At 39.1% G+C, this 23,315-nt stretch overlaps 2 protein-coding genes across 2 annotated transcripts; both read left to right on the plus strand.

Moving 5' to 3' along the window:
* Positions 1 to 4,325: 4,325 nt before the first annotated feature.
* Positions 4,326 to 5,732, plus strand: LOC108997515. Its single transcript, XM_018973834.1, has 2 exons — positions 4,326 to 5,237; positions 5,535 to 5,732. Exons 1-2 carry the CDS (start codon positions 4,326 to 4,328, stop codon positions 5,730 to 5,732), a joined length of 1,110 nt encoding a protein of 369 aa, XP_018829379.1.
* A 4,763-nt stretch (positions 5,733 to 10,495) lies between these two features.
* Positions 10,496 to 10,933, plus strand: LOC108997514. The gene has a single exon (XM_018973833.1). It carries the CDS (start codon positions 10,496 to 10,498, stop codon positions 10,931 to 10,933), a length of 438 nt encoding a protein of 145 aa, XP_018829378.1.
* The last annotated feature ends 12,382 nt before the right edge of the window (positions 10,934 to 23,315 follow it).

Genomic DNA, 23,315 nt, shown 5'->3' on the forward strand with positions numbered 1-23,315 from the left:
ATCCAGACGGATAACAGCCCGGTTTTTAGAATCCGGATGCGGTTATTGCCGGATATCCGGATCCGGATCCAGTTGCACATCTCTAATATCTATATATGACTGATGATGCTGAGATAACCAATAAGAGCTCAAATATTCATGTATACTGTAATAACCGGGCTTAGGCCCAGCCCGTTGGTGAGGCCCAGCCCGTTGGAGAAGCCCAGCTCATGAGTGGTTTTAGTGAGACCGAACGGCGTCGTTTGGGTGAAGGGATTAATTCCCTTGCACTGTTTTTCTTCTTCGCGTTGCCTTCCCCTCTGCTCTGCATTTCCGGATCTCTCTCACCCGTGCACACCAACCCACGACTCCAGCGGTTGCTTATCATCTCCTTTCACACTCAAGGTTCGGTTTTTACTCATTTCTTTACAGATTTCTCAATCGGGTTCTCATTGTTTTCTTCTCCTTCCGCTGATTTCCTTCGTTCTGCATCTCGGTCTGCAGTTCCTGGATATTTCCATCTCCGTGGGTCTCGGTTTTCTCTAGTTCTTCGAAGTAGTCCGTGGGCATCAAGTCTGGGCGCTTGAATTTATTTCCTTTCGGTAACTAATTTTTTTCCCTTTCCTTCGTTTGTCTGTTTCACGCACGCACTGGTTGGTTGACCGTGCATCACACTTAGACTTATTTTCCTCTATGCGCAGTCCATTAGTAATTTCAGTAGATGAATTTTTTTTTTTTTGAGCGTTTATTTTTTTTAGTTGTTGTTTTAATTGCTGAAACAGTGAAGTGTGTTGGAATTATGGAGGTTGAGGAGTATAATTTTGGGTGTTTTGTGAGTCGGTTTTTGAAGTATTACTTGAGACTTTTTGGTGTGAAATGACGGGTGTTTTGGAACTAGTGGTATTGAATTTTTCTACAAGTTTTGAATTGTTGAATGAGTAGAGTATTGATGCGTGCACTGAAATTGTTTTATTCGAAGTTTGGAAGCGAAGTTTGGATTGGATTGTGTTTTAATTATTGGAGTTGCTGTGGTTGATTTTGGAAATGATTATAGTCGGTTGGTATTATTAGAAGGTGTGGATGTTTTGGGTTTCAATTGCGAATGGTTTGAAGAGAGTTGTTCGGATTTAATTGTTAGATAGTTATGGAGCTGTGAAGGGACTGTTTGATTTTTTTTATTCATTAAATAGCAGGCTACTAGATTGGTTATTAAATATTGGATATATGTTCTTTTGTTTAGGTGGTGTTACTTTTAGAGTTCCGGCTCAAGGTGTTGATAATTCGAAAAAGTCAGATAAGCGGGGTTTATATACTAGTTTTGCATAAAATAAATGAAAGGAGGTTGACTTTGAGAATAAATGTGTTTATTTTTGAAAGAGATGATCTGAAAACAACCTCAAATGTTTATTCTGCATATGCATAAATTCTATATAAGGGAAAATGTTTTTCTGTCATGACTAGTGTAGACATGAGCAAGTTTTGTATACTTTATTTCTGAACTATGTAAAAGAGCGAATATGAAAATCTGGAAGTTTTGTTATGAACAAATGAGAATATTTTGTTTATGTTTATCTCGAACATGTGAAATGATCTGAAGCCTTTCAATGTTTTGTTTTGATATGAGGTATCATCTGAGAATCTTGGCATGATGTTTTGATTCTGTATATGATTGTAACCGGATTTTCGATGAAATCCGTTCTGTTTCTGTTAAGGCCCAGCCACGGGTATAATGGTGGTTTATAACCCTACCACGGGGGTGAAACATGGAAAATGGCCCAGCCACGGGTATAATGGTGGTTTATAACCCTACCACGGGGGTGAAACAAGGAAAATGGCCCAGCCACGGGTATAATGGTGGTTTATAACCCTACCACGGGGGTGAAACATGGAATATGGCCCAGCCACGGGTATAATGGTGGTTTATAACCCTACCACGGGGGTTAAACATGGTATTGTCCCGATGTGATGCTAAGAGATGATTTAATTATAATGTTTTAGTTTGGAAATGCCAACGGAAGTTCTTTTTGGAATAAGTTTATTTTCTGAAAATTTCGCTCTAATGTTTTGTAAAAGTTTTGTTTCTGCATTCTGAAAGTAAATGTTTTGTTTGGCTTATCAAATGTTATAAATGCTCATGTTTACATGCTGGTATATGCTCCTTGCTTGCTGAGTTGTTGATAACTCACCCCGTTAATCTTCATAATATTTCAGATGATATCGATGGTTCAGCTGAGGATCAGTATTAGAGTCTATGGAGAAGATTAGCACTGATTTGTGGTTGGGCATCTCATGTTACTAGTGTTGGTGTTAGAGACTAATTATTTTCTTAAGTTGCTTCAATGGATTTAGACGGTTTATGGATATTTATGTTAATGTTTTATTATTTCTAGTTGTTATTTGAGACAAGAAGAAGAGTTGATTTTATTTGGGTTATTTGGATTGAATATTGGATAAAGGAACTTATTTGATGTGTTTAATTGAAGTATTTACGTTCGATTTGAGTTTTGGGAAAATGGATATATTATTGATTTTGGGAGTACTCTAGCCTTGTTAGAGCTGATTATCAGGTTTTATGAGTTAACTCTCCGGACCCTCGGGGTCGGGGCGTTACATATACAGTATCGAACAAAGAATATGACAAATTAATTGGACCAATTGAAGGGTGAATTATCCATCTCATTATTTATTTTTTAAACCTCATTGAAAATTGGACTATTAAGACACATTAAAATAAAACGTACATTTAAAAAATGCATAGATTGGCTATGTACAGAGATGATCAGAAAGTAAAATTTTTACAATTTTATACAATATTAATTTCGTCGATATAACCTGCGTGCATGAGCCAAAATTCATAAGTTTCAGTAAAGTAAACTCTACCATTTCTGGTGTCCTTCCTTGAGAGGTGAGGTTTTTCTCTCTTCATAGAGGAGAGTCTCTTAGGCTGGGGATCCTTGTTGAAGATGGCTGAAGAATCAACAAAGCGTTGGGAAGGCTTCAGACTTACAGAGAAGGAGAGTGCAGAATTCAAGGTGGAGTCATCCACCTTCAACAAGGCTAAGGAAAGAGGACGGACATGCTTATTTGCCACGATCATTGCAGACAAACTCATTAACCGAGAAGCATTCAAGATGACTATGTCAAAGATCCGGAACACATTAGGATGGATAGACTTCTCTGTTATGAGGGAGAACAAGTTTTTGATAGAGTTTCAAAAGGAAGAGGACAGATAGAAGATCATCCAAGGGAGGCCTTGGTCATTCGATTGATTGTTGGTGTGCCTCCAGAAGTTTGAGGGTGATGTATCTCTGGATGACACTCCTTTGAACAAGGAAGTTTTCTGGTTGCAAGTGCATAACATGGCTCTAGCATGCATGACAAAAGAAGTTGGACTGCAGGTTGGGAAATGTGCAGGGAAAGTTTTAGATGTCATTGCTGATCAATGGGGGATTGGATGGGGGAAGTTCATGAGAATTAAAATAGAAGTGGATCTCACCAATGCCTTGGCTAGAGGTACTTTTTTAAATTTTGATGGCAGACAAGTTTGGTTGCAGTTTAAGTATGAGAGGTTACCAACTTTCTGTTTTAAGTGTGGTGTTATTAAACATATTAAAAATACAGTTTCTCATAATAAAAACAGTCAAAAGAGGTATGGTGGTGGAGGAGATGGAGCAGAGAAGTTCCCTGGAAATTCATGGCAGAAAGGGCAGAGGGGAGCTGAAGATGCCCAAAAAGGAAAGGCCACTATGCAGGAGCAATTTCAGGAAGTTAATAAGGAGGGTAGTACTCTTATGGTAAGTGATGTTAATTTGTCAGAGGAGCATATTGTGGAGGAGGGGCAGGAAATTAAGAGAGGACACGAGGCAGGACTGGGAGGGCTGGGAAAGGAAACTATTTCCAAAATTGAGGAGTTACCTATCAATAGCGAGGTCAATCTTGCCAAATTAGAAGCAGCTACTGAAAAGAAAAAGTCTCAAAATTTTGGCAACAGCTTCTACTCGAGATCAGCAGAAGATTAAAGATGGTGCCACATCAGCAGTTTCCACGTTGGTATCACACATTAATGATCTGGATCAATTTTTGACAGATCATGCCCTCATTTTGGAACAATAAAAAAAACGAGTTACTTGGAAACGAAGAGCTAGAGACAAATTCTTTTATGAGCATGCCTCTGAGAATAAGAATCAAATGGGTAAATGTGATGAAAGAAAAAGGAAACTTGGAGATGCAAAGGATGAGATCTCTGATCTTAATGGTCTCAAGAAACAAAAGGCAGAAGAATTGGAGGATATGGACACTAATGTTATTAATCTGGTGGAGGCTGTCGTTCAGCCCCACCAATAGCAATGAGTTGTTTAAGTTGGAACTGCCAGGGGCTTGGGAACCCCTGGACAGTTAGAGAACTTCATCTTTTGGTGAAGAATAATGTCCCAAATTTTGTTTTCCTGATGGAGACAAAATGTAGAAGAAACAAGGTTGAGAGAATTAAGAAGTTACTTAACATGGAAAACAGTTTTATAGCAGACTGTAAAGGTTTGAGTGGAGGTTTGGCATTCTTATGGAAGGCAGAAATGGATGCAGTCTTGGAATCCTATACTCAGCATCACATCTCTTTAAAAGTTAAGAATTCACTAGATGGGAAGACATGGATTTTAACTGGGTTTTATGGTGATCCAATTACTGCTAAGAGGCAGGGTAGCTGGCAGCTGCTTAGAAGGTTGAAGCCAGCTAATGACTTGGGGTGGCTCTGTGTTAGGGACTTTAATGAGATTGTCACTACTAATGAGAAATCTGGAGGAATGTTAAGACCATATAGACAGATGGTAAGTTTCAGAAAGGCTTTGGAGGAATGTGAACTAAGTGACATGGGCTTTGTGGGGAACAAGTATACTTGGTCTAACAATCGATATGGGGATGAGCTCACTAAAGAGAGGCTAGACAGAGGCTTATGCAATGCAATTTGGGCTAGTTGGAATCCTAGAGCAGTGGTCCTTTCTCTAACTGCTCTTACTTCTGACCATTGTCCAATTCTTATCTCTAAGGATAACTCCCAGAAGGATATCAGTAATCATACCAAGCCTTTCAGGTATGAGGTGAGTTGGGCCCAAAGAGAAGCTTGTAACAAGTTGATTGCTGAAGAATGGTCAAGGCCAAGACTAGCTTCTAATAAGCTAAATTCTGTTACTGAAGGACTGAAGAGATGTCAGGTTAAGTTGCAACAGTGGAGCAAACAGGCAATGAGTGGCACCAAGAAAGAAGTAAAGCACAAACTGACTCAAAACAATATTCTACAGAAATGCAATCAGGGACATATAAATGACAGAATAGAAGTTCTGAAGAGAGAAGTTGATAAACTGTTGGAAGAGGAGAATCTTAAATGGAAGCAGAGGGAAAAACATAAATGACTTAAAGAGGGTGACAGGAATACCAAGTACTTTCACCTATGTGCTTCTTAGAGGAGGAAAGTTAATAGAGTCAGCAAACTTCTTGATGACACTAGCTAGGAAATAACCAATGAAGCAGCAATTTGCCAGCAATTTCAAGATTTCTTCCAGGATCTTTTCAATACATCTTGTCCCCAGAACATTGATGGATGCTTGGCTGCTACTAGACCCAAGGTAACTGAGGAGATGAATCAAGATTTGAAGAGGCCATACACTGCTCAAGAGATTGAGGAAGCTTTGTTCCAAATGGATGGCTTGAGCTCACCTGGACCTGATGGCTATCCAGCAGCCTTCTTTCAGCAACACTAGAGTATAGTGGGAAGGCAGGTCAGTGAATCAGCCCTTTTTGTGCTTAATTCAAAAGGCAACATGGATGATATTAATAACACTTTTGTTGCCCTCATTCCTAAAAAGAAGAATAGTTCAAAAGTTGCTGATTTCATACCTATATCTCTTTGTAATGTCTTATATAAGCTTATCTCCAAGGTCATAGCTAACAGGTTGAAAAAGATTTTACCTAGTATTGTTTCTCAGTACCAACCAGCTTTTATTCCTTGAAGGCTTATCTCGTATAATGTAATTGTTGCTTTTGAGGCTTTGCATACTATGAACTGTAAAATGTCAGGAAGAGAAGGATATATGGCTCTAAAGCTCGATATGAACAAAGCCTATGATAGGGTTTAATGGCCCTTTCTCAAATCTGCACTATGTAAAATGGGATTTGACTCTTCATGGGTTGAATTGGTGATGAGGTGTGTTGAATCAGTTTCATATTCTATTTTAGTCAATGGAGTCCCTCAAAGTAGTTTCAGACCTTCAAGAGGCATAAGGCAAGGTGATCCACTATCACCTTACCTTTTCATATTGTGTGCTGAAATTTTGAGTTCTATGATCAGTAAAGGGGAAGAGGCAGGAATCATCACAGGTGTGCCTTTTGCTAGGGGCAGAATCAGGCTTTCTCACTTATTTTTTGCAGATGATAGCTTGTTATTTTGCAAGGCTAATGCAATAGAATGGGGCAATCTTTATTACATCCTGAATATTTATGAGGAAGCCTCAGGTCAAAGGTTGAATCTGGACAAAACCTCTATCCAGTTCAGTAGGAATACTGCAAAGGAAACACAAGAATTCATCCTTAACATTGCAAGTGTGAGGTCCACTATGGCTATGAAAAGTATCTTGGTTTACCAACTGTAGCTAGGAAAGCAAGAGAAAAATCTTTTAGGGCATTCTTGATAAAGTCAGAATGAGAGTCAGCAATCAAAGGGTCAAATCTTTGTCTCAGGCAAGATAGGAAATTTTCATCAAGGCTGTTGTGCAATCTCTTCCCACATATAGCATGTCTCTGTTTAAGCTTCCTGCAAAGCTCCTTCGAAATATCAATAGTGTTATGCACACTTCTGGTGGGGACAGAAAGAGGTAGAAAGGAAGATACATTGGGTAGCAGGGAGCAAGATGGGAAGATCTAAGGAAGAAGGAGGAATGGGCTTTCGAGACTTGGAAGGATTTAATCTTGCATTGCTTGTCAAACAAGGATGGAGGTTGATTCAATACCCTTCCTCCTTGGTTTCACAAGTTTTACAGGCCAAGTATTTTCAGGCATCTTCTTTCTTGAGAGCTAGATTGGGACAGAAACCTTCATATATACGGAGAAGTATTTTACAAGCAATACCATTGCTTGAGGCTGGTACTTTTTGGAGAATTGGCACTGGTGAAGATGTGAGAATATGGGGAGATAAATGGCTTCCAAAAGCAATTCCATCAGCAATTCACAGCCCAATTACTCAGTTTGATGCTAATGCCAAAGTTCAGGAACTTATAAAGCCAGATGAGAAGAGATGGGACATGGAGCTTGTTGAGCAACTTTTTGACAAAGATGAAGCAAACTTATAAAGCCAGATGAGAAGAGATGGGACATGGAGCTTGTTGAGCAACTTTTTGACAAAGATGAAGCAGACATCATTGCTCAAATACCTATCAGCTCATCTTCTAGCTCTGATAAGATGATATGGAAAGAAACTTCTTCAGGCATATTCACATTCAGAAGTGCATATTATATGCACCAAGAGATGAGTCAAGCTATCAAAGGACAAGCCTCGAGTACTCATGACTTCAAGAAGACTTGGAAAATGCTTTGGCATCTACAAGTCACTCCAGGTGACAGAGTTTTTATGTGGAGGGCTTGTTAAAATGCACTGCCAACTCATTTTAATCTTTTTAAGAGGAAGATTGTTGATCATCCAAAGTGCTCCATCTGTAATCTTGAAGAAGAGACAGCAATACATGCTTTATGGGAATGTGAGTCAGTAAGGGATGTTTGGAGTCAATGTTCAAAGAGTTTACAGAAAAGCCATTTCTCACAAATGAATATGCTAGAAATTTTCGAGGCTATTGCAGGAACTATGGACACAAATTGTCTGCAGGAATTTGCCATGGTAGCAAAGCAGATTTGGTGGAGGAGGAATGATTTTATTTTTAACCGGGGCTTGTTTGTTTTCGGAGATGAGATGAGTTGAAATTAAAGTTAAAAAGTTGAATAAAATATTGTTAGAATATATTTTTTAATATTATTTTTACTTTGGGATTTGAAAAAGTTGAATTGTTTATTTTATTTTGTATTGGAAGTTGGGAAAGTTGTAATGATTAGATGAGATGAGATAAAATGTTTTCTGAAAACAAACGAGGCCACTGTTCAGACATCCAAATGCAGTTGTCAGTGCAACCTATCAGAATTTGGAAATGATGAAAGATCTAGAGGTGCAGAGAAGTGCTTCTTCAAGACCTAGTAACAACAGCATTACTGAATGGCACGCTCCTCCCATGCACTTTCACAAGTTGAATTGGGATGCAGCAGTGGACAGAACAAGAGCTAGAGTGGGGATTGGCATAGTATTATTTTTGTTTTAGGATTTGAAAAAGTTCAATTGTTTATTTTATTTTGTATTGGAAGTTGGGAAAGTTGTAATGATTAGATGAGATGAGATGAAATGTTTTCTGAAAACAAACGAGGCCACTGTTCAGACATCCAAATGCAGTTGTCAGTGCAACCTATCAGAATTTGGAAATGATGAAAGATCTAGAGGTGTAGAGAAGTGCTTCTTCAAGACCTAGTAACAACAGCATTACTGAATGGCACGCTCCTCCCATGCACTTTCACAAGTTAAATTGGGATGCAGCAGTAGACAGAACAAGAGCTAGAGTGGGGATTGGCATAGTAGTCAGAAACTGTGAAGGGAAAATAGTTGCTACGATGAGAAGGAGCCAATGCATGTTTCCTCTTCCTTCTCTAGCTGAAGCATATGGGGTGTTGCAAGTAGTTTGTTTTGCAATGGATTTGGTTACCAAGGTTATTGTTGAAGGGGACTCTTTACAAACAGTCCAAGCTTTAAAAAAAGAAGAGGATCAACTGAACTATTTTGGCATGTTTGTTTCTAAACCAAAGATAAAACTTAGGAGTTTTGTTAATTGGAATGCTACTCATGTTAAAAGGAGTGGCAATGTGGTAGCTCATGTTTTGGCAAAAGATGCCTTAGTCAATTCTAATGTAATGATTACTATAGAAGAAATTCCTTCATGTATTTCAGATTTGATATAATGGTATAAGCTTTAAAGCTTTCTTTCAAAAACAAAAAAAAAACACTATACCATTCCATATCTCATCAATTTAAATTATATTTCACACAAAATTAGCACACACTACTACTAACACCATTTGTTTTCTATGTAAAACAAAAGTAGTTTTTGTGAGGGGGTGTTATCCCCTAGGCCAGACCAAGAGAAGGGACCGGGGTCCCTGGGCCGGACCAAGAGAAGGGTCTGGGCTCGATCCAGATATGAGGTTTGGGCTGGGCCGAGCATACTCAAGAGGCCCAAATAGAAGGGATGGTCAGACAGGAAACAATGACAAACATATGGCATGAGGGACAACCTGACACCCCACTAGTTGACAGACAGAGACATTCTCTAACCCTAAACATCGGCACCCAGACATGACAGGAAGGTAGGAACGCCTGGCTGGGACCATACCGCATTAATGAGACGGGAAGAGTTATGAAGGGGAAGTACGCCGCATTCAATGCGACTTGGGGCTCGGTACGCACAATGTGAGGCCTTGTGTCAGTGGCAATACCTTGAGTTCCAGCAGGGGCCATGCTGCATTAATGAGATGGAGAGAGCCATGAGGGGAAGGCACTCCACATTCAATGCATCACAGGGCTCGGTACGCTCAACGTGAGGCCTTGTGTCAGAAGCAGTCACCGTCAAACCTAAGTGGCCTGTAGCACGGCAGGTGGACGACATGAACATCCAATCTCATACAGAGTGACACACCCACTACCATGAAGGCCAAACAGTCAGGTATAAATAGAATCCTCCCACGATAAGTAAAGGGGTTAATATCTACATACATTCTTAGTACAACTCTCCCTAAGATATTCTCCCTTCATCTCCTTCACTGAGACTAACTTGAGCGTTGGAGGTACCACGGACCTTGAGCTCACCATTCATCATCTTATCAGGAACCGTACGCCAAGCCTCAATAGCGTGGAGTTGCCTAGGCAGCGAAACACGACATTAACAGTTGCGCCGTTTGTGGGATCTCATTTCCTATAAACAACGTGTTCTTCGTATGCCAGCAACAATGCACTCTCAAGCCTCTCAACGTGAACAAGAACAACCCAAAGCAATGGAAGGAAGAATCAACAAGCAAGCTGCAAAAATACAGAAACTCATGGAAGAGATGACCACCCTTTGCCAGGAAAATATCGCCTTACGAAGGGGCGAAGGAGAATCGAAGGGAGGCCAACAAAGCCACAACTCTAAGACAGAGGCAGCCAAAGACGAACAACGTAAGGTGGACCTCTGGCTCCAGAAACTTGAGAACAAATACGATGAGGTGGTCAAACTAGTAGACCCGCTATCCACAGCGGACAAACTGCTCACGAGCGTCAAAGTACCATATAATGCCGAAGTTATGGCGGTCCCTCTACCACCAAGGTTCAAAGTTCCGCAGATAGATGTGTACGACTAATCAAAAGACCCCTTTAGAACATCTGGAAACTTTCAAGGCCCATATGACCCTACATGGATTTTCGAGCAAAGTCGTGTGTAAGGAGTTCCACCTCACATTGAAGGGAGCGGCAAGAGCATGGTTCGAGGCTCTATTGCCCGGGACCATCATCAACTTCACCAAGCTAGCTTGTTTCTTCTTGACACAGGTCATGGCGAGCCGGAAAATGAGGCGGCCTGCTGCCTACCTCCTAATGGTAAAGCAAAGGGACGATGAAAGCCTAAAGTCATACATATCTCGATTCGATAGAGAGTGCATTACAACATATGACCAAGATGAGAAAATCACCCTAGCAGCATTGTTGGGGGGAATTTGGCCTTGCAACCCCTTCATGACAGAGATCGCACAAAGGACTCCGACTTTGTTGAGGGAGTTCATGGACCACGCTGACGGATTTATAAATGCTGAAGACATGCTCCTAGCACTGACAGCCCCTCGGTGAACTAAACTGGAAAGAGCATATAAGAAGGCAGTTGGCCAGAGTAGTGGGGCGAGTTGGGAAAGCAATAAGAAGAAAGTGCACGAAACAAAACGCAAGGAGGAGCAGCCCGCTCGTGGAAGGGGCAGACCGTGCATTCGCTCCAACCTGGCAGTGGAAACAGAAAAAGATCCAACCTCGCAGAGCGAGCGACGGCAAGACTCTGCCCGTTCCACATACTACACCAATCACAAGACTAGCGGCCACTAACCGGAGGACAACTTCAACAGGAAGCGGAAGCTGGAGGAAATGGAAGCCCTAATAGATCAACAGGGGTGACAAGAGACACGGTCAACGGCATGACGACCAGAAGAAGGGCAGAAGAGCGCCACAGAACAAGTCTACACCGAAGATGCCCGGCCAAGGGTGAAGGCCCAATAGGCAAGATTTGCACACTAGCCCGAGGATGCGCTGGAGGAGGAAGGACCACCTCGTCGGCAAGGAGGGCCCACGTTAGGAGAGCCAGGTATGAGGAAGTATTCACCACTTATAGGGCAACTGCAGGTATCAGGGGCCAGTCAACAGAGCATCTCATAACTTTCAGCGAGAAGGGTGAGGAAGGCATGCTATGCCCCCATGATGACGCCTTGATCATGATTGTGCAAATCGCCAACTACTTGACAAGGAGAGTATTGATCGACAAGGGCAGCTTTGTTGATGTCCTGTTTTGGGAGGCATTCATTCGAATGGGGATCACACCAGATCGACAGCACTGGGCCCCCACACCCCTCAAAGGCTTCACTGGAGATATGATGCAGCCCATCAGAGCAATCACCTTATCTATCTTGGCTGGAACAGCCCCAGAACGATAGCTATCATGGTGGACTTTCTTGTGGTAAAAGCTCCCTCCTCCTGCAATGCGATTCTAGGACGTCCATCCTAGAACCACATGAGGGCGGTGACGTCCACCTACCATCTAAATGTAAAGTTTCCAACTCCTATGGGTGTGGGCAAAATGCGTGGTAAGCAAAAGCTAGCAAGAGAGTGCTACGCCCGAGAAATGAAGCCCGAGGCAACCGAAGTCCAAACTCTCGAAGAAGACCAGGAGGAAGCAGTCTTGCCACCGCCTCCAGCTCTAATAGAGTTGGACAAGGATGTAAGAGACGAGGAAGACCTACGATAAGCAGAGCCCAACGAACCTCTGGTACTTGTACTGGCAGATCCGAGAAGATCGAAATGCACTGTTCGAGTGGGGACTAAGACGACCCCCAAGCAAAGCTAGTCCATGAAGCAACTCCTTGCCGAACGTCGAGACGTGTTCGTAAGGAGTCACGAAGAGATGCCCGGGATTGACATGTCCGTCATCGGACATCGTCTTAGTGTGGACCCCAAGGCGAAGAGAATCAAGCAGAAGCATCGTAACTTCAGTGCAGAGAAGTATGCGACCATCGCCGAAAAAGTGGACCGGCTCTTGGCAGCAGGGTTCGTCAGAGAAGTCCATTATTTGCAAGTCAGGTGCATGCAAGAATACTTTTTATGTAAAGGTGGGACCGGTTTTTAAAATGAAGGAACGGGTCTCGAACCGAACTAGTCAATTCACAAGAAAAACTATTTATTTGCGACCAGTTATTTCCAGCTAAATGATTATTTTCAGCTAAAATGAGTCTATTTTCGTCGTAAATAATCTTTTCATCATAAAAAAATGTTACAAATATCCGTTTTTCTTACAGTATATTAGCATTATTGTTTATATTTAAATGAAAAAAAAAATCCAAATATTTGTGTCTATGTAAAGGTGGGACAGGGGAGCGCTGTGCCACTGTCCACATGCGCGGTTTGTAGACTCTGGATTCTTCTTTATTGATTTCCTCAAGTCGGAAACAACCTTTTTTTTCTTTTAGGATGCGAGTGGTTAGAGTCGTGACTCTCCTCGGTGGGAGTAGAGTTTTGCTTTCACGTGACAAAATTATTCTTTATATTAGAGTCATATGTGTTACGTTGAAAGTTGGTAGGTAAATATTCCATATCATGCTACGTTGGTAGGTAAATTCATCATTAATTTATTATCCTTTTGTTTGTATTAGTAGAAGACGACCATACCGTCATGGCATCGATGACTTTCCCACCTATTTTCTCTGTCCTGAATTAATTCCCCGCAATTTCCTTGTCCTCTTGGGCCATATCATGCTATGTACATGTTGTCTTGTAAGACAGATTTTTAAAATCTTTAAACATTTTTTAACTTTTTTTCTTAACTTCCACTGCCCAAAAAAAAAAAAAACATTTGAGACAGACTAGCGATGAGAATGATTATTTTAGGCAAAAACATATTATTTTTGTAATAAATAATTAATTTTACATAATTAGAAACAAATAAATAGTTTTTTTATAGTGTTTATTTTCAAATATTTTTTAAATACAAAATTTATCTATTTTAAAATTTCAATTTTTTATTTAATCATTACTTGAATACAACTTTCATAAAAAAATAAAAATAAAAATAAATTCTTAAAAAACTATATTCATACTACCAGCTGCTTAATTAGCGTTGTTGTCGTTGCCGCCAAGAAGTGTCGGGAAGTTTCTACCCACTTCTCTTGTAACTATTTATTTTTATAATCGTGCATATTGGGAGATTGGTTTTTCTATACATAAGTTACTATTTATTCTTTGGCCATATATGACTATTTTTTTTTTTTTAATGTCAGACCCATACCTTTGACCCCGGTCATAAGTTTTAAGAATAGTAAATATTATAAAAATAAATATATTATCTATACATAAGTTACTATTTATTCTTTGGTCTAGTTTCACATAAATCAGAGATCAGAGGTTCCAAATAATTTCAAGGCAGGTGCATGAAAGAGTACTGCATGTTTATGTAAAGGAGGGACAGGGGAGCTCATGTGGGGACTCGAACGACCCACGTACGTGGTTTCTTAACAACCATTACTATCAATATTAGATCCCCACTTCTCACCTTTCTTTGACCCACTTCTTTATAATTGCACCTCTCTTGTGAACATTATAAGACGACTTCTTCCATGGCCTTACAAGGATAATTAATATTTGAGTATTCATAATACATATTTGAGTATTCATCGATAATTAATCAGCTGAGTATTTATAATATTCAACTCATCTCAAATTACTGAATATTCATAATATTCATAAATCATAGTGGGTATTCATTGATATGCATGCATAATACATATTTGTCGTAATGTCTTTGTATTTTGTGTTGTTTTCTAAATTCATCATCCAACACGAGCCTCATATGGTACTAACCCTTTGTATTTTGTGTTTATATCAATTTTTTATACCAACATGCTTTATGATTTATTAGAAATTGAAATTGTTAAGAGTTCAGTTAATACCCAACTGAAGGGAAGAGAAGCATGTGTAATAGATGTTGAAGGGGCCACACTAGTTTGAGGAGATAAGTGGAATTGTATTGTATCCTGTTCTGTTATTTTAAGGACATGGTATGTCTAGGTGTTTTATTTATGATTTGAGATAACTTGTAACAACTCAAATCATGTATGTCAAGAAAATAAGGTGGAATTGGTTAATGATTTTTGGATTAGAAGGAGATCCGGATATCATGTATGGTTGGGGTATGCTGATGTAGCATCTATTGGGCTAAAGGTTTTGGACAATTTGTGAGTTCGATTTTATCCCAATGATAATCCAGGGAGCGGTACCGTTTTAAGTCAATGTGGTATACAAGCGTGAAAGAAGACTAAGTAAAAAACAGAAAAATGAATGATTTGTAATGCAGCCTACTCGTGAAGGGGGTTGATAAATGCAATGGAAACAAGAGATACCTGGAGCCTCGATCGATCATTCTTGAAAACACTAAAATCATAAGTTCTATGTCGAAATGGAGGCACGAAAGTGAAATTTGTAAGGGAAGCTGGAGACGTAGGACCTAGCTTCCCAAAGAGAGACAATATTCAAGTGGAAAGGAGGTCGTGTGCACACTAGGGTAGCCAATTGTGGGATTTGAAGTTCTGTGAAATTGGTGAACCAAGAACGACGGAAGGGAGAAGGCCGGTGTGGGGAAATGGGGCTCGGAAAATGGACCAAAAGCTCACTACGGAGGAGTGGACTTCGTGAGAGAACATTGTAAGGGTGGAGCTTGCAGGGTTTGAAAATGGAGTCTGTTGGTGCTTAGGGTCGAAGTGCAGGAGGGAAAACATGTGGGGAAATAAGTTTGGGGGAAACATGGCTTTTGGTGCCCCTATGCTTCAATCCCAGCGAAAATCACAGTGACATAAAACATTTTTTATGTTGCGATGTACAAAATCGTCGAAAGCAACTTTAAATCGCCGCAGAAAAAATCCGAAATCGACGCAAAAAAGTTCACTTTGCGTCGATCTGTTTGGCGGCGATTTTATAATCGCTGCAAAAAGTAGGAATTCTTGTATATATAAAACCTTTCTTTTTTTTTTTTTCCTAAGCATATAAAACCTTCACCTGTTGATAACATAATCAAGCAAGAACACAATTTCTTCTTGCACAATTTGATCTGCAGTGGATCATTAAGGGACCGAAACGCCATTTCACGACAGACATGGCACTGCCATGAGTGGACATATGGTAGTGCCACGTTACCATTTAAATAATGTTTGCTTGATGGAAAATGTCAAAAGAACTGCATGCTGTGCTGGAATTTTTTTATTTACATTTTTTTTTAAAATATTTTAAAAAAATATATCAATACATTAATAATTATTTTCTTAATCATTAAATTAAAAAAAAATAAACAAAATTCACTAAGTAGTCAAATGGAAGGCTAACAATTGGACGGCATACTAGTTTTTTTCATGTCAAAATGATACAACTACAACTAGGCCTGCACATCCGGCCCGCCCACTAGTTTTTTGGCCCGACCCCAATTCACCCGCTGCATGCCCAGGAAAATTTGACCGGACCCGCCCGTTCGGGCCGGGTAGAAATTCATCGTTTTTTTTTTCCTACATAGAAATTATTTCCTTGCTTTGAAAATTCCGCACCCGTCGTTGGTTCTTTTGATTCCGTTTTAAAAAAGTAATATCATCACTTTGGTTCTATTTATTTATTTTTTTTCTCATCCTTTTTCTAAATAATGCGCACAAATATATATATATATATATATATATATATATATATTTATATATAATTATATTCCTTTTGTCAATAGTTAATTTATTGATAAGCAAAGGTAACAAAAGGAAAACGTGGAGCTAGGGCATAGATTGGGTCTCAAATGACTGAACAATAAACCTCCATTACAACAAATATAGAATATGAAATATGCAAACTATAAGTCTTGAGTCACTCCTCATCAACATAAATGAAGCTTGATTTGAGATCAAACTCTGAAAAAAAAAAGATTATTAAATGATATAAAAATAAATATTATGAAAAAGTATAATAAATATATAAGTAAGAAATATGTTAAATTTGTAAGAATGTCACTTCTGAGTAAATCCATGGTATGAACTGACATATAATTATTATATAAAAACATGAAAAAATATAATAATTCAGCATGAGCATGGATTATCTAAGATTATATGCCTAGAACCCAACAACACAAATACTAGCAAACAAAATGTTTAATGACAGAAAAACTGGGAAATGGATGCTGTACAAAAACTGAGAAGTGCCATGCTTATGGAGAATATATTATCAAATAATATTAGCATTTGGGTGATTCTTCCTTAGCCTCAAATGGAGAATCTTGAATGGTTATCAGCTGCCAATCCAATCCAATCAAACATGAAAGTGCAGCTTCTTCCTCCGGCCTCTCTCGTCCACTTCTTCTTCCATCCGTTCATGGATCGACCAGGTCAACTTCTTATTTCTTTTTGAGAAAACTTGTTTTTATCTTCTTCATGCACAAACATGCATTACAAGGATGTTTGATAAGCCAACTTGCTCCCATTCACACAGAGTTCTGAACTAAACTTCTTCTGTGTAAAATTAACATCCAGACCGGATACCTACTAATTAATTCCCAGTACGAACTTTAATACTTTTGGGATTTCACAAAGATGCATGCTTGGTTCCTCAACTTTGTTCTTGATTTCTTGCGGTATATAATATAAAAATAAATAAATAATTCTTTGCATCTCTAAAACATTTAAAAGAAGTAGTTGTGATGTGACTGTGTAGTTGTGATGTGACCGTGTGTTGTGTGAAGTGTTAGGAAAAAGTATGTAGTTTGTGAAGTGGTCGAATACCATATGAAGTGTCGGGAGGAGCTAGGTGGTTATGACGTACTGTATGAAGTATTTGTTTTGTTGTTTTAGTGTTTGCATAGGAAGATCTGGGCCATGAATGGAATCTTGTATTATGATTGGATGTTGTGTACAGTGATGGGATTATTGTGAATTATGTGGAGTGGTCGGATGCTATATGAAGTGTTAGAATGAGGTATGGAGTTGTGAGGAAGTGTTTATTTTGTTGATTTTTTTGGGTAGACATTGGTAATTTCAATAGTTGTTTGATAAGGTTTGAATGGTATATGTTGTGGTATGAATGGTTGTGGATTGTTTTCTTGGAGGTGGTGAATTTATATTGCACTCAAATAATAGATGGATTGAGTATGATTATATGTATGGGGTTTCAAGAACATTTTCTGTTATGTTTATGTATTGGATAGATTTTTGTAATTAGTATGTTGATTTTAATAAATTAGAAGGAACAATTCTTCTACGTACAACCGGCATAAGAAACCGCGAGGAAACCGACTTGATACATCAGCTGAAAAATATAAAAAAAAATACAGGTTCTTGTAGTTAAAAACATCAACTGTAGTTATCTTCAACTCATGTCAAAAACACAAAACAATAAACAGAAGAAATAACACAAGCTGAATAAATAAGATAGATCTTCGTCTTTGTGTAGGAGAAAAAGCAGAGAGTCATCGGCGTGGGTAGGAGAAAAGAAGCAGAGAAAGGTCTTGTATAGAGAACTCTTGAATTAATAGTTTTTTAAACCAAAAATATCCAATAAAAATATCACTGAAGATTGAACTAACCATAATTTGAAATAAGACAAATGCAACCCAAATCAACTACATAACAGGTTCTAAAACTACCACTCAAGATGAAGCACCACTGCGTAGAGCTTGAGACTTCTTAGACTTGCTAGTTGCCATTTGGGTCTTGGGCTCTTTCTTCACAGGTTCTTCCTTTACGAACAAGATCAACTCGATATGGCTGCAGGGTGATGACGGGTTCTTCCTTCACAGGCTAGCGCCCTTGTCCATTTGAATGCCTATTCTTTGCTTGGGCAGCATCGGCCAACCAAGTCTGATTCCAGCCACCATCAAAACTCGACAAGCCATCCCATACCTGCCACGATATTTTGCAATCCCGTCAATAGTTTCCCCCAAAACTTGACTTTTATTTTTCTGCAAACGAGATAAGTAATGGATTTTTCCAGAACCATTTCATGTGTCATATTTTCACAAACATCAAAGCTACAATTCCTCATCCTCAACCCTCACTCTCAATCTCAGAAAATTGCCTCTTTTCTTCAGCAGTCGTCCCTGTCCCTTGCCGCAGGCAAACATTGCCCATCTTCGACAATTCCTTCACATTCAGTCGTTCACGCCGTCTCTCCTTCCCCCCATCGCGGGTGATGGGGCATAGCAAATAAAGGACTACACTGGGATCATGAAGAGATACGTTGGAACTGGAAAGCAGTAGGAAAGACAGATAGCAAGAAGGAGAAGATGAAGATGAGGAACAAGTAGAGGGGGGCCATTACCACCAACATCTTTCACGGCTTGCAAAAGCACAACTGCTACCACCTCTCCCCTCGCACCAACATCAACGAGGTCCTCTGCGAGCTCACCAATGAGGAAAGCTGGATCTTCCAGCACGACAGCACCACCTTGCTCTTCTTTGTTTTAAGGGTATGAGTTGTTGTGAGTTTTGGAGAACGAACGACTATGGAGTGATAGGAAGAAACAGGAGAATCGTGCCTGTGGAGAAGACGAAGGGATGAAATCAGGAAAGTCTGAAATGGGAAAATGAATTCGCGATTTTGGTTAAAAGAGAAAACAGTGCCATTTTGCAATTCTACCACGTGCGATGCGGTTTCTCCACGGTTCCCCTGGCCGGTTATTAATAGCTTTTCTCTATAAGGAAATGATGAATGGATTGGGAACTTGTTATGAAGTATATGTATTTATGTAGATGAAACTTGTAAAAACAAGTGAATGCTTTAATCGATTATATGTTGATCTTAGGTGATAAATGGCTGAAACACAAATATATTTTTGGTTGGATATATGTATTAGACACATTTGATGCTTATATATTTGCCTTCATTCATATTAGATGTTTGAGTACAGAAGTGTTTGAAATTTCTTGATTATTTTTAATGTTGGACTAGGCTAACTAGCCTACTTGTTGACGTGTTACATGTATGGAGTTTAGTTTGAAGTGAATTTTCTTTTAGTGTTAGGATAAATGTTGGAGTTGTAAGAGAAATCTGAAAAGCATGGTGTCGTGTCAGTTTCTAAATGAGGGACATAATCATATATGCATATTGAATATAATATGAACTGAGGAAGTTTATATGACTATATGGTTGGGTTGTTATGGAGCCATGAGCGAAGCTTATGAAGTTTTGTGATTGTGTTTGTGTTGGTGTATAATTTGTGTGAACGGATCTTATATTGATGGTGTAGTGTTGGACTTCATGAATTATGGGAGACCTTTGTATAAAATTTGTGAAGCTATGGTATGAAGTTGATGAAATCATATTGAATTTAAGCGGATGATGGATTGATTGTATGTGTGTATATTGTCATAGTTGGAGGGTTTGTTAGTTTGGCTTTATACAATGAATTATGGATTGAAATTTCATGAGGACTATGAGACTCAAAAACTGGATAGATTTGAGTATGTTAGGTGTGTTATGCAAGAGCAATGGTTGTATGAAGAATTTGTGTTGGGCTCAAGCGGTAAATGATTTGAGTGTGTACCTTTGTGTTATGGAAATTTTGGGTGATAAAATTATGAGAAAATAATGGATTTAGGTCCTATTCTAAGCCAGAAACGAGATGCGTGAACGTGAAATCTGTGTTGGTAACATTCTGTAAGTTAGCTTATAACTTACTCTTGTTGTATGATCTTGTGCTAGATAGTAAATTCCATTAAAGTAAATCATGTTTTATCTAAATTCTTGTTATATTAGCAATGATTATGTTATGCCAGGATGTCATATGTTATAAGCATGAATATCTATCATATTGCACGAGCATATGGCATGAAGCATCATGAAGTCCTTTGTCATATGCATGAATATCTATCACATAGCACGAAATATGTCACGATGTATCACAAAGTCATTTTTCATTCGCATGGATATCTGTCACATAGCACGAACATATGTCATGAAGTATCAGAAATCATTCATCATACGTATGAATAATTGTCACATAGCACAAATATATGTCATGAAGCATCATAAAATCATCTATCATAAGCATGAATATCTATTACATAGCTCAAACATATGTCATGTGTCACGTTTTTTGAATCAAGCATGAAATGTTAAATTTTTTTCATGATCCCAAATGCTAGAATGAGGAATTATCCTAGTGAAACTCTCATGTTCACTCTGGAGTGAATAAAATGGAGTGGAATCTCTTGGGTTAACGAAGAACAATCAACAGACTTCAAATGAGAAAAAAAAAAAGGGTTTCCAGAGCAAAGTTGAAACGCGCCTAACGCTGATGGGTGCCATTGACATCATGGTAACACCATGAGATATGACATCATAGTTAACTCCATGAGATAAGACATCATGGTAATCTCATGAGATAAGATTATGACGAACTCACAACTGGTATATGGACCTGTAATGTGATGCAGTACCAATAGGAGCACTAGGTTTATGGGGAACCATGGGGCGTCCATTCTCTATAATAACAATAATAAGAATATGAATGAAATATGTTTATGAAAGTAAGTATGTTATGAATTATGAACCGTGGAGCATCCACTCTCTATAAAAGTATGAATAAGAATGAATGAAATTTATTTATGAAAACAAGCATGTCAAGTACGAAATATGAAAACTTTGATGTCGATAAAATTATGTTTTGTAAAATTAAGTCCATATCAATCATGCATACATGTTATGTTTATTATCATATATGCTTTATAAATTAATGGTAGGTTAGACGTATAACTTGTTGAGATTGAAAAATCTCACTGTGGTAGTTCCAATTACCATTCTTCAAGAATGGTAGAAGTTTTAGCAAGAATGAATTTAGTCGGGGAAGATGGTGATGATCTCAATCCCTTGGATAAAATTGATTGAAAATGAGTCTGATCCAGACAAAAAGATGGAGGTGATTGCGATGTTTTTGGAAATGGTCCTGACAACCATAAAAAAGATCAAGGAGTTCATATGATGTCTTCTATGCCCATTGGACCAATATGTATTAAGGAGTTCTTACTCCAATACAATATCTCTTTTGTATGAAGAAATGTTTTGTTGGATAATGAATTTATTTAAGTATTAATGGTATGAAATTTATTTTGGAATTTAGTTATTCTTGTGCAACTTATGACTGAGCAAAATAATAATTTTTGTTGCGATTGCTGCATATTGCTATAAGCATGTTAGGTACATTGTATGGCGCCCTCGATCCCCACGCTTGATCTGGTATGAGTCGCGAGCCGGGGTGCTGGCCAATTGGGTCACACACCCCTAATGCATTGTGCAAGTGTGTGCATGCATGCAATAAATGTGTACAGTTATAAAAGTAGCAGAAATAAAAAGGCAGACCAAAAGCTAAAGTACTTGAAAATTAAATATAATTCCAACAAAGAAATCCTCCATATAGTTAATATAGTCATCCAGCTAGATAAATAACATAAAATCCAATCAGACTTCGAAGGGAAAAATTCCCAAGTCATCACTCCTTAGGTGGGGCCGATCCTCCATACTCATATTCATCCTCTACAACAAAGTCTACGGTCCCATGGAACGGAACTGCAGGTGGGAACACTATAGTGATATTTTGCAATCTTAGCAAGTTAAATCATAAATTAACAATTAAGAATACTAACTCGAAAAATTATACAATCACACCAATTACATGAAAAGAGATTTGAGATTCATCCAAACTCATTTGTGTGTGTATATATATATATATATTTTTGTAAAGATATCTACTTGCGCCAAAAATCACATTTCTAATTTGTAAAGATATCTATTTTATTACGCATGCACAATGGTCTCCCCTATGGACAATCCGCACACTTTGGCTCCCTTCACCACACCACGGGTAACGACCGTGTGTGTGACTTCGTAACAAGTTCCTGCCGAGCGCGTACTTAACCAAGCATCCTTTAGTCTCCACCATAAAAGAGGCCACAGAGTCAGCACGAGAGCATTACCGTCTCATCCGTGCTCATTGTCACCCAACAACAATCTAGGGGCTGTCACTCAGTTTTATACGCTTCTGAGTGACTAGAGGAATTCCATCGAGATAATGTCCAATCTTAGCTTGGGGTCATGATACGCACACACCCACAAAAACACTCTTTTTAATCATAACACAAAAACTGCAATTTCCAAAATTTTACAGCATAACCACAGGGCAGAGCAAAATTACTAAAATCATGACAAGCAATAACAATTAAAATGCAGATGCGTGATAGGCAGTTATTGGATGACATGGCGATAGGTACAACAAACAATGGCAGAGCAACACACAGTTTCACAAATTCACAGATCACAGCTACACACGATTCCCAACACCTCTCCTGGCCCTCGACCTGTAGATACATCACCAACTACATTATTTTATCCCAACGCTCCACATGGCCTCTGACGACTTTTCCATTCATGACCATACTGCAACAACATACAAGTTAATGATTTTTCCAAGTTAGTATTTCATGGGTCAGTCTGGGAATTTACTTACAATGTGGAACGAAAATATCTAATGATCAAGCGTGCCGTTTAAGGGGTCCAGCAAGTGTGCGTGCGCGTTGTGTGGCGAAGCGGCGCATGGTGGCAGAGGAAAATTGGGCAGATTAGTGGGGATCCACGGCTGGGGAAAAACTTAAGGGTGATCATATTGATGAAAATGAGGGTGGTGGTGGTGGGTGGTGGAGCACGGTGAACAGTGGTGGATCTGGGCAAAATGTGAGAATCTACAGTTGGGAAAGTAGTGGGTAGAGGTCCTTATGAAAACAAAGGGTGGGGAAGGGGGAACTTGCGGTGGTTGACAGTGGTTGGCAGCAACACAACCCTGAGAGAGAGAGAGAGAGAGAGAGAGAGAGAGCTCTAGGCTCAGGTTTTGGGTGGATCTGAGAGGGGGGAAGAGACTGAGTGAAGGGAAAAAGTGAGGGGGTGGTTGGATGACCTCTAGAGAGCTCCT

Source organism: Juglans regia, chromosome 6 (assembly GCF_001411555.2).
Source record: "Juglans regia cultivar Chandler chromosome 6, Walnut 2.0, whole genome shotgun sequence".
NCBI lineage: Eukaryota > Viridiplantae > Streptophyta > Magnoliopsida > Fagales > Juglandaceae > Juglans > Juglans regia.

Bases quoted from the DNA above. Each gene is read 5' to 3' on its own strand.
- LOC108997515 (XM_018973834.1), top strand. From the start codon at position 4,326: ATGAGTTGTTTAAGTTGGAACTGCCAGGGGCTTGGGAACCCCTGGACA. The intron at 5,238-5,534 runs GTAAAGCACAAA...GATTTCTTCCAG, and splicing joins TGAGTGGCACCAAGAAAGAA to GATCTTTTCAATACATCTTG.
- LOC108997514 (XM_018973833.1), top strand. From the start codon at position 10,496: ATGACCCTACATGGATTTTCGAGCAAAGTCGTGTGTAAGGAGTTCCAC.